General features: G+C 50.1%; 1 protein-coding gene across 12 annotated transcripts in view; it reads right to left on the bottom strand.

Annotated features, from left to right (window-relative positions):
• CPEB1 (cytoplasmic polyadenylation element binding protein 1) overlaps positions 1–12240 on the bottom strand; it is a 96521-nt gene that overhangs the window by 14984 nt on the left and 69297 nt on the right. For 5 of the 12 annotated variants that reach the window (XM_044388434.3, XM_044388432.3, XM_044388430.3 and 2 more), the window contains exon 3: positions 10815–11006. In XM_044388434.3, the coding sequence (XP_044244369.1) occupies positions 10815–10968 (154 nt within the window). In that variant the 5' untranslated portion in view covers positions 10969–11006. Of the gene's footprint in view, positions 1–10814; positions 11007–11368; positions 11559–12240 lie in introns of those variants that run through there. The other 7 variants (XM_044388431.3, XM_044388433.3, XM_057303728.1 and 4 more) reach the window with 3 other exon arrangements.

The raw sequence follows: 12240 nt of genomic DNA on the forward strand, positions 1-12240 counted from the left end.
CCCAAGGGGATGTACCACTTTGCATTCCTGCTGGCACTGAAGAGCGTTTCAGTCCCTCCACGTCCCGGCCACCACCTGGCACACCTGGGCTGTTTCATTCTGGCCAGTGTGACGTGCGTGCGCTGGGGTGGGGGCTGCATCACCTACAGTGAGGATTCTGTTAGCTTATTACCTTGTTTTTTAAGAAAACATTCTTTTAACTAGGCCTTTGAAAGCCGTTTCCTAAGCACAGCCCGTAACCGCATGCTCAAAGTAAGCGTCTCTCAGTGCTTGGATTCTGACATCCACCAGAAATAATCCTTGTCAAACTTCTCAAATACTCTTGACAAGCCCCTGCCTCAGTGAAGCACAAAATCCAAGCCCCTGAGCTCATGCCCTGAGAAGCCAGGAGGTGTGAAGATTTATTCCAGGCTCCTTCCTGGTGCTGCAAAACCTGGCATAACAGCGCCGTGAAAACTAGCGGATCGCACATATCGGCCTTGAAATGGTACCAATGCCCTGAAGGGCCTCCTCTTTCTTCACATTTTACAGAATAAATGTAGGGTGCCGAATAGCAAGATAACAACCGAATCCTACAGAGCTGAGAAAACCGAGTTCACTGTGAAGGTACGAGGCCGACACTGAAGAGCTGCTGTGGGGGTGGCAGAGGTGGCTGGCAGGAAGGCCCTCACTGCACCTGGGGCCCGGCGGAGAGAGCCCGTGTCTACACTCGACAGCCCACTCTCTCCACACGGGACCCATACAGGGCTGTGAAGGAGGAACTAGGACAAGAGCTGATGGAGACAGCTGCAGGGGAGGTGAAGGACGGGTCATGCAGCGCAGGTGAAGGACAGAAGCGGGTCAACAGGGGATGCAGATGCAAACCAGCCATTTTGATGCGCTGACAGCTGCAAGAGGGACAGAGGAGCAGACAGAAGAAACAGGAGGTGGTGGGACGGTGAACACTGAGCTTTGAGGACGGCAAGACACAGGATGTGTGACCAGCGGTGGGCTGACACGGAATGTCTGAGAGGCTGGACAGGTCATACGTGAGGATATTAAAGGGGCCCATGGTGATAACTGGGCCTGGGGTTAAAACAAACAAACACTGAGAGCTTCAGAGAAGGAACTGGGAAACTGGAAGGAAGAACAAATGGAAAGGCCCTGAGGTAAGTGGTAGACGAGGCTTGGAAGAACATGTATCTCCCGCCTGACAAGGCAGCACCGTCGAGGAAACCCCCCCCGGCAAACGCACAAGTTAGAGGGAGCGTTCCCCAGGGAAAGACCAGACACGGGCTGCGTGTCAATCCTAGAAAAAGGTACAGCCCTGTAGGGAGCCCCAGGAGTTGTCATGGGAAACAGCATAAAGCAGCAGAAAAAAGCTCAAGAGAAGATGGGTGGCCCAAGGGGCTTGTATTGGGGGCATCAAGGACCATAAATATGGGCTAGAGTAACTGTGTCTTCACCCAAGGTTTTCAAAAAAAGTGCATTTGGAAGAATCAAAATGCAAAACGGGTGCCCCTGCAGACTACTTTTCTCATTTGCATCAGCTTCTATTCACTACCGTGTTCGTACTTCTATTCTACCAGCCACAAATCCATCTACCTCAACTAACATGTAATTTTTTTTTTACCATGCCCACAAAGATATCCTGAGTCTCTGTCAAATTCCTGTGTCAAAACTAAGAATTATGTCTATAGCACTCCTCTCAATGTGATAACAAGCCTATCTAAAAAGAAAATGGCATGACAACCCACGTGGGCCACTAATGAACTCACTTCCTTAAGTGCCCATGGTTCCTGGTCAGTCACCTGTTCTACAGTCTGGAGCAGGTTCACTCAAGCTCCTACCATTCAGTAACAGCAGCCTCCACTTACTGCACAGAGAGCAGGGGCCAGACGCTTTGTTGGAAGTACTTTAGGTTAGTAGTAATCGTCACTAAATCCTAAGCAGTGAGTACCATTACCCCATCTTAACAAAGGAGAACCCAAGGCTCAAAGGGCAAGCGTTGGCAGAAGTAACAGCTAGTGAGAGACAGGATGCGACCCAATTCTTTGTGATTCTGAGCTGTATGTACTGGAAGGCACCGTTCACTAGCGACTTTTTTTTTTTTCTTTTAGTACTCAGGACTTTACATCTTTTCATCTTCCTGTTCTTGACACCTCTCTTTTGTTCAAATTCCTTTAAGACCATCAACTCCTGAGGAAGCTGTCTCGCCCACCAAAGGCCAGTGCCCTGGGATCTAAATCATCCAGGCCTTGAAACTTCTCTAGGGCCTTCCCACTGTAGGAACTCATTAAAAATGCATCGTGGGCCCTACTCCAGACCCACTCGATCAGAACCTGCATTTTGAACAAGATCCCCAGGAGGTTTGTGTGAGCATTAAAGTTTGAGAAGCACTCATCTAGAAAAGCCTGAGGCTTGCTACGTCAAGCTTGTCATCAGTTCCCCTCACCACACCCCAAAAACCCTTCATGTCATTATTTCCCTTGACTTAAAAACTGTAGGTTAAACACAGCTCTTACAGCATAATAGCAACGAATACCTAAAATACCAAAAGCACGGTGGTTATACAGGACATTTCCCAAAGAGTCTGATCTCTGAAAACACTGATGGGATGCACAGTGGGGGGTACGGAGGTGAGAAGGAGGGTGACAGTAACCAGGAGCAACGAATATACAAGAGTGGTGCAGACTGTGCTGACAGTACAAGAGTGGTGCAGACTGTGCTGACAGTACAAGAGTGGTACAGACTGTGCTGACAGTACAAGAGTGGTACAGACTGTGCTGACAGTACAAGAGTGGTGCAGACTGTGCTGACAGTACAAGAGTGGTACAGACTGTGCTGACAGTACAAGAGTGGTGCAGACTGTGCTGACAGTACAAGATACAGACTGTGCTGACAGTACAAGAGTGCTACAGACTGTGCTGACAGTACAAGAGTGGTACAGACTGTGCTGACAGTACAAGAGCGGTACAGACTGTGCTGACAGTACAAGAGCGCTACAGACTGTGCTGACAGTACAAGAGTGGTACAGACTGTGCTGACAGTACAAGAGTGGTACAGACTGTGCTGACAGTACAAGAGTGCTACAGACTGTGCTGACAGTACAAGAGTGGTACAGACTGTGCTGACAGTACAAGAGTGGTGCAGACTGTGCTAACAGTACAAGAGTGGTACAGACTGTGCTGACAGTACAAGAGTGGTACAGACTGTGCTAACAGTACAAGAGTGGTACAGACTGTGCTAACAGCTTTGGGAAAGATGTTGACTGGCGCAAGCTAAATGTCACAAGTATACAAGACAACCGAAAGACTCTAAGCTCATGTGGGCAAAAACGGAGGGAGCTAGGGCCTACTGCTTGGAGCAGACACCTGTTAAGAGAGAAGGAAAAGTGCCACGAAGGACACTACTGGGTCACGTGAAAAAACTGGACTACAGACAACAGTTTAATGAAAGTACTGTATCAACTTTACATCGACTGGTACTGAGAACGGCTCTGTACCTAAGAACATCTCTGTTCTTAACAGTTCAGGAAGAACTTATGTAGAGACAGAGAGAGAGAAGAACATGGAAACGATGAAGGTGAACGTCAACAACAGGAGTCCAGATAAAAGAAATACAGGTGTTCCTTGTATAACTTTATAACTTCAGTAAACTGAAATTATTCCCAAACAGAAAGGGTTTTTTTTAAATGACACGAAGGAAAACTAGTCAATTCCCACTGGACTTTCTCTGCCTCTTTCAAGGTAACTGGATCTAGCCTGAAAAGGAGAATCAAGCACAAGTAATAGGGCCTAGAATCCCCAGCGGGGATGGTGGGGGAAGGAGGGGGATGAGAAGTACCTTCCGAGCCTCTGTCTGTAAGAAGAAATAATCTTCTTTTAAACTTCTTAAAACCTCAAAAACATTTATATGAATATTTGCAGGCACACATGTGGACCGAGTTCTGCCTTCTCAACCAAGCATGCCAACCCACTCCAACAGTAATTAGCTCAACATCGGGCAGAGAGCAGGTGATCAGTATCTGCTGAATAATACTGGAAGGAAGGAGACACCACAACCCTTAGAGCCAGTACTCTCACTGAGGCCACACCCTACTGATCAAGGTTGTTCATCTTAAGGACACAATACTGACCTAGAGGCAACTCGGAACTAGGGGAAAAATTTTTTTAGTTCATCCCAACCCAGCCCATCACCAAAACAGGGGTTGAGAGAAGTAGTTACTTGCCACATCCATTTTGTGACAATACTCCTTCCGCTGGTTTCAAATACTTTCTTCAAAGAGAACTAAACACATACAGGAGGCAGAGAGCTACTCTGCTCGAGGAAGGGCAGAGTATCTGTTGGATACACACTTCCATATTCAAGTACGAAGAGCGGAAAGAGTGCTTCACTGAGCACCATCCCAACCACACAGAGGAACAGGGGCAAGGGGCTTAGACTGATGGCTCAGAAAAGGACAATGCCATCTAGCAGATGTAAGATCAGGGTGTCCCGGGATTAACACGCCTGGGTCACATGAGCACCTCCATGCAGTTTCCTGCAAATACTACAGTGGAAGGGGCCAAGGATACAGGAGGAGTTTGACTAGAAGATACGGGGAAGACAAGAAAATCTAGTATGAACAGGCCTAGAATTTTCCAGGTATTTTGAGATTTCCTTCAACCCACAGAAGGAGCCAGGTTTCTAGAAACTGTCACCCGTGGTCAGATGCCCCAGAGTGATCTCACTGTCCCTATATAGTCAACTCACAAAGGGCCTGGCCAGGTAGTTCTTTGAATAACTACAGATCAAAGGGAACAGCTTCTGGGGAAGGTGGGACCTCATTTCAAGAGTGGAACCTGTCTTGCTCCCGGCTCAGGCCATAAGACCATACTTCCCTTGGCGTAAGGTTGCTGGGTGGCCAGCACTGATTCTTACCAGCTGAGAATCAGGAGGGAAGGAACCAAACAGCCAGCAACTGACAGGTTTCCCTCTTCCTAACTTGAAGTAGGAAGTATATTTACTGGAAAGGCACACTCTTTAAGCTACATAAACTAAATCCAGTGGAAGTGATAGGTCACTTATGCTGCAGGCCAGTAACTAATCTCAAAGTCCACTTCCCATCGCAGGGCACAGAGCTTCACCAAGGCCAGATGTCAAGTATTAACCCAGATGGCTTGGAGGGTGGGAAGTGTGGGAGAGAAGTCCATAGTCACCCTTCAACGGGAGCCAAGGCCCTGACCTCTGTGCTCGATTCCTGAACTCCACAACTCAGGGACCATAGGAAGTCTGAGCTTTACTAAGTCTCTCCAGCCCTGGTGGCCAAGCGTATGGCACTTGTATCTTCCAAAAGTGACTAAGAAAAGCAGTGTGCTCTTCCTGGAGCAGACACACTCATCCCCACTCACATGCTGGCAAGAATCAGCATCAGCTACAGACAGCTCTCAGAGAAGTCACGGGGAGGAGAGGACCTGGCAGAGGGTTCCAGCTCATTAATGCTACCTCAGAGGGTACAGGAGACCAAATCAGCAGTAATATTTTTAGACCGATTGTTAACTTTCTCCACTTTCACCCTTCTATGCCAGCTCCTGTGGGTTTTACAGCTGAGTCACTGTTCGAATTTTCTGAAACCTTCCCCAAGAGTACAGAGTCACCCAGAGTCTGATGGTGGCAGCAATAATGGCAGCAAGAGCTTGGCACTGGATGTGGGTATTGCAAGACACTGTCTGAGTTTGAGCTCAGCTTGGGGAGAGACTAGGCCCAAGACATCATAGTCAGATGCCTGCTATCCACTGGGAGTACTCACGGAAAAAACCCAGACCAGGGGCCATTATTTCTAGCTTGAGATTTAGGGCCACATACCTGGAACCCTTCCTTCCCTATCCCAACCCTTAGCTCTAGGCTGCTTGCTCAAAATCCATCTGAAGGCATAGAGGTAAGAAGGGGGAGGGCAGCACTCATTCCAGGTGTAACAACAGACTGCTTTTTGCCTGTAACTCCAAAGCTGCAACCCTACACCATAGCTCGACCCCGCACCGTAGCTCGACTCAGGGGCAGTCTTCTGAGTGTCAACTGCCTCCACTGACTACGGATCCCATAGATCCAAGGTGGTACCCAAGCCTTTCTCCCCTGTCTTGCTCACTGGACAAGTTTCCTTACTTGAAGAAATGACATACCCAAGTCCTATGTAAGGTTGGCACACATGCTCTCCTACCCAAATTCTTTCTCACCTAGGAGGCGCCCTATTGTTCATTGCTTCCCAGGCCCTCCCTTCTCCCTGCACTGCAAGCTATCCCTTAGTAGACTACCTGACTCCATGAGAGCATTCACGTTCCAGTGTACGACAACATTTTCTGTAAATGCATGTTCATGCCTTAGAAGATGTGGAGGTTCAGAGATACTGATCTTTGAAGAAATCTATCCATCCAGCTGATCAAAACAAGTAGGAGGCAGAAGAATGGGAGAGACCCTGACCGAATTCTACAGTTCAACGCTCCCCAGAATTGACAACATGGTGGCTTGGCATTCATCGTTCATTCAATAGATCCTTATAAAAAGCCATGAACCAGGCCCTGTGCTACGTGCTGGGGACAGAGCAGTGGCGAACTGAAGCACGGAGTTAGATTTGCAGAACTTGGTCGGGCCCAGGAAGTGCATGTTCTACAGATGAAGAGCCCAACTCTGTTTTGAATGTCACCTCAGAAAGGCTGTTTGGAAGGACAGCAGCAGCAGAAGCAAAATGGCGAGGGCTCCCCTCTCATCCCAGGCTGATCCAGCCTGCCCACCAATGGGAAGCCTGCAAGTAACACAGTACGGGGAACATACCATTCATAACGTGACTGGTTAGCAGTCAGGGCAGAAACCAGAGAAGGTCGACAGGTTAATCCCTGAGGGACTTCTAAAGACAGTGGGAGAAAACAAGACATGGCCTCCAGAATCCTCAGACTGAACATCTGGTCTACCCGCTGGGCTTCAGTACAATGCATTCATTAGGAGTCCCTGGCTTCCAGGCCTCCCCGAAGCAGATTCTCAGTCACCCCCCATCCTGCTGAGTAACGCTGTATACAAGAGTACCCGGGGGGAGTCAGCAAGACTGATCCATCCGGTGGTGCTGCTGATGAGTGGAGACTCAGGGAGGGGAGTCACAACTGTCCACGGCACACCCTGGCCTTGAGGGGCCTCAGCAAGGGAACACACCACCTCTGGCTGGACAGCCGCAGGGCTGTATGTGGAGATACCTTAACAGAAGGGTTCTTGTCCAACCTGTTTGAGTTCTGCTTACAGGAACACAGGTGCAACAGAAAGCGCAAGAGTTTTGGAATCAAAGAGACCTGGGTAGAAATGTGGCTGGTGTATAATTTCTGGTACTTCACTACTTCTGTGAGCCTATCTCCTCATCTTTACAATAGAAGTAATGCCTGTGCCCACTTCACAGGACTGTGCAAGCATTAAAATCACATGATGGACTTCGCATAGGAGGCAGTCGGTAACTAGTGGTGTTTAGTCATTCCATCCCCCACCCTTAGCTATCAGAGCCCTGCTGCTTTCAGAGACCCGCTGTTCCATTACAGGACTTAAGACACTGCCAGGAAGACAAAGGTAGTGCTGGACACATGTCCTGGGGTCTAAGGGAAACACCCACTTCTTTTTTTTTTTTTTTTTTTTTTTAAAGATTTTATTTATTTATTTGACAGAGATAGAGACAGCCAGCGAGAGAGGGAACACAAGCAGGGGGAGTGGGAGAGGAAGAAGCAGGCTCATAGCGGAGGAGCCTGATGTGGGGCTCGATCCCGGAACGCCGGGATCACGCCCTGAGCCGAAGGCAGACGCTTAACCGCTGTGCCACCCAGGCGCCCCGAAACACCCACTTCTAACATTAAAAGGGCTTCCTTCCCAGCAAGAGGTGAGGCTTCAGGGTAGGCACAGTCTAGAGAAAGGGACCCCACAAAGTGCCATATCCAAACCAATACTGGCCTTGTGGCCACTAATCTCAAAACCAGATTCCACTCCAGTGTCTTCCAGCAGGGCTCTGAGGCTAATGGAACCCAAGTAGCAGAAGGACCCTAGTCCCTTGAGAAAGGTATCCATGTACCAGCCTCATGCTGAGAGCCCAATGAAAGGTTGTCCCTATGCAAAAAAAAAAAAAAAAACAAAAAAAAAAACCAAAACAACAACAACAACAACAAAACCCGTAGGGGAAGAAATGGAAGCGCCCATCGTAGCGACTATCATGCTGCATTTAGTGTACCTTCTCACCTGTTTTCCCTTGATAGTCATGGAGGTTTTATTCACTGATGAATAACCTAGTACTTGGCACACAGCCAGGGCTCAAGCTTGTTGAATAAATTTAGCCAAGATTTTCAGTCAAGAGCCCCACTATCTCTACCCTTGCCCCAAACATGCTAAATACTTCACAGTGGCAGAAGAGGGTCAAACATAAAGCCATAGCTGCCTGGGGCAACAGATCACCAAGCAGGGCACAAGGAATAAGCTTGCCCCTGGTGTTCTACACAGACCGCCTGGTACCATGCTATCTGCCAGGTCAACTCCCAGACTGTCCAGAGCTGTTTAAATACCTCCTCCCCCCTGAAGAAAGTGAGCTAGTTGGTCTTCAGATGGGAAGGCAGTGTAGGCACTGGAATGTGGGCTGCATGTTCCCGCATTGCTGGCAAGGGTGCCCGATCTGGCACTGCAGCTGGCGGGTGGGAGGGCTACACCCTACTCCAGTAGGCAGTACCCTCATGTGGGCTTTCCGAGAAGGGCCCGAGCTCAGAGAAAGAAGAGGGATGGCCATCACTAAAGCTTCAGAACTCGAGGACATCATGGGTGTTAGGGATGAGTGTGTCCTTAACCCTCAGAAAGGAAGACACAGCCACACCAACCCTGCCCATAGCCAGATTGTACCCCTGGGGCAGCCCTGTGGTCCCTGTGAATGCTAGGGCCACAGACTGCAGTACCCTCCCTGATCCACAGAATCATGTAATATTTATCACTACAGTGCCTGAGATGAAAGGTGGAGAAATAAATCCATCCCCACTTTGGAAACAAATAGCTGTAAGCATAGGACATTCAGGTAGCAGGGAAGCCGGAGAAATTTTGGCTGGGTCCAAGCTATGTTTTATAGCCCAATTTCACAGTAACTTTCAGGCCATGTTCTCCAAGGCCCAAGTTGGGTCCTCCTGCAATTCTATGTGCTATAATAGTTTTCTAAAGGACCCTTATAGCTAAGACAGACCAGAGCCAAAGAAGGGCCACGCCCCAACCTGGTGTCAGTGAAAGACAGTGCAGTCAAACATGGATCACACAGATAGGTGCCCACCTCCTCTGTGAGCTCTTCTGTCTTTTGCTCAGATACCGTGGGAGTGAGGACAAGGTCAGCTTCATAGACCATCCAGGTCGACTTCAGGGTACCACATAAAAGAAGCGACCATGGCCTCCTAGCCAAGATCTCCAGGCACAAGGATACCACACTTGCTTGCCCAGGGGAACAGGGCACCTACCAACCTTTCTGGAAAAACCTGAGTCAGCTGAAGTCCAGTACTTCAAGAAATTCTACCCCTTACCCAGAGGTAGTTACTTAGGGCAAATCTCTTCCCCATCTTCAATCAAATTAAAACAAAAAACAAAAAACAAAAAACAAAACCCTACCCCCAATCAAATGGGATTTTGCTGAAACAACTGGCCATTAAAACGCCAACAGACACAACAGTCCCAGGCTCTGCAAAGCATTCTAAAAAAAGACCTGCGCCAAATAGGGTGGAGGCCAGAGAAATCAACAAGACAGTACCTTGCTGCCTTGACTGCCAGTTTCTGGAGCGGGGGAGGCGAGGGAAGGATGGCAGGCTCAGTGAATCCCACGGTCAGCACCAACAGCAAATGGCTGCCCCACCCCCACTACCTTTCCATCTTCCCCAAGTATCTTCTGCTGATACTCTTTTTATTTAGACACAATTTACATAAAGCAAAATACGTGGATTTTAAGTTACTTATCATATTTCCTAAGTTTCCATTTCTTCCTGAATACTCCAAGACCTGGGTCTGGCCAACCCTCCCCCACCGCGTACCACAAGAGGGAGATAAACAGGCACTGGGAAGGTCTCACCAGAAGCGCTCAAGGGGTTGCCAAGAAGCCCCTTCAATCTGTCCCCATCAAATCCTCCCAAGGCAACAAGGGGTCCTAAAGGGGAGTGGCTCTTCTCCATCCATTTGGTTACCCTTCACACAAAGAAAAACAAAGCCTCCGCAGCTCAGAGTTACTCCACCCCACTGACCCTGCCTACACCTTGCTAGGGTCAATGCTCTTACCCATATGTTAAGCCAATTCCAATACCCTAGTGCCACCCAGCCTCACCTGAGGTTAAAATTATTCCCTTGCCATGATTCAGGGACCACCTATCCTCATATACAGGTCCCTAGTTCTAAAAACCACTTAGAAACAGAATCTGGACATCCAGTGATCAGCCCCTTAGGTCCCCTCCCCCACCTAAAAGTGTTTTGCTTCATCATCTCCAAGACAGGCCTGGGCACTAGGGGGTTAGCTGGATCTTTTCTGCATAAGACTGTCACCTTGGGGACCCTTCTCAGGGCCACCCCAGGTGCAGACTAACAACTCCAGGGAATTTATCAGGGTAAGTGGAAAAGCCATGCCTGCCTTTACGAGCAACCATCTGTCCTGCCACACTCACAGCCAGCATTTCCATCTCTTGCAAAACAGCTCCATGTTGTATGGCGGCGGGGGGGGGGGGGGGGCGGTGATGCAAAGGGGAAGAGAACAACTGTTGCTGTGGATATCTTCGCTCGCCACCCCATGCGTCCCCCCTCCCCCAGCCAACTCATTTTCTGGCACTCACCCGAGTGTGTGCTGCTCTGGGCTGAGGAATCCGAGTCCTGGGTGCTCCAGGGTCGGTCCCAGCCTGTGAGACTGAGGGACTGCAGGCCAAGGCACAAGTCATTTGCATCTGGGAGGCCCCGGGAAGAATCTTGCGCAGAGGTGGGGAAAAGCATCCTGCTTGCAACTGTTTCTTCAGAGTCCTGGAAGTCTGCTTTGGACAGGAGGACAGCAGAAACCCCAGAGTTAAGGGCTGTTTTTGCCAGTATTATCAACAATAAATATTATTAATAGTAGTTTCCCCAAGCCCAAGGAGCAGACATCCAAGCTGGCTGGATGCTGCGGCCGCTGCCTCTGCACTTTTGGGGGCGTTAGAGCAAGAGCAGTTGCCATACAGCCCCCTCCCCACATACACACCCCTATCCCGTCTGCATCACAGACGGGCCAGCATGTGATCAGGCTGCTGATGCCTCCCGCTGCCAGTGACATCAGCCGGCTGAGCCGTGCAACAGAGCGCGGCATCATCCCTCACAGAACGGGGGAGGAGCAGGAGGGGACGACGGGGAGGAGACTTGCCTCCCCGGGAAAAGACAGCACAACAGCTACTTGGAACAGTCCGGGTGCAGGGCCGGTAAGTCAGGGTTCTGAGGCAGCGCCCTCCGGTCTCCAGCAATGGTGGCCAAGCGGCCCTCAGGCACGACTGAAGTCCTCTCTGCTGACAGCAACGCCAAAGCAGCCGACTGCCTGCTTGTGTAGCTCTGCCCTCCTGCCCCTCCCTTCCCCTCCCTCTGCTCTCCACCCCCAAACCCAAAAACACTCTAGTCCTGGACTCTCTCCAGCTGCTTGCTCAAGCCCTGGTTTTGCAGCCCAATGCAAAGCTTCACAATCCTGCTAGCGAAAACCTATGTGCTCCAAGTGGCCCCTGAGCAGCACCCTGACACAGCAGTGTTTACCACGGAGGAACAGGGTCACCTTCAGAAAGACATGCACACTTGCACCTTGGGGAACAACACCTGGTGCCCCGGGCTTGTCTGGAGCAGTTTATCAGACAGAAAAGGGGTCAGCTGTGACAGAGGGAAGGGCATCACTGGGCTGCTCAGGTGTGCCCCACAACCCCCATGCCAGGGTAAGCCCTGCCCTGACCAGGACAATCTCTGTCCCCAGGGTTCCCTCACCCCAACAGGATGGGCAGGAGTCATAGCAGACAGGTCAGGTCCAGCTCCCCTACCCTCCAGCAACCTTAGGGACAGACTGGGGCAACGCGGCTTAAACACAGGCAGAGAGACGGAAAGAGGAGAAACGGTCCCAGTCGTATTCTGCCTCATCAGAAATCCCGTGTTCCGGAGCTCCCCCCACCCGGCTCTGTTGACGCTCTTTCTCTGGCCTTCCAGGAGCACTCACAGCTACACTGGCCAGCTGGGAGGCTCACGGATGCCTCACTCAGGGGT

The sequence above is a fragment of the Ursus arctos genome, unplaced genomic scaffold (assembly GCF_023065955.2).
Source record: "Ursus arctos isolate Adak ecotype North America unplaced genomic scaffold, UrsArc2.0 scaffold_28, whole genome shotgun sequence".
NCBI classification, from domain to species: Eukaryota; Metazoa; Chordata; class Mammalia; order Carnivora; family Ursidae; genus Ursus; species Ursus arctos.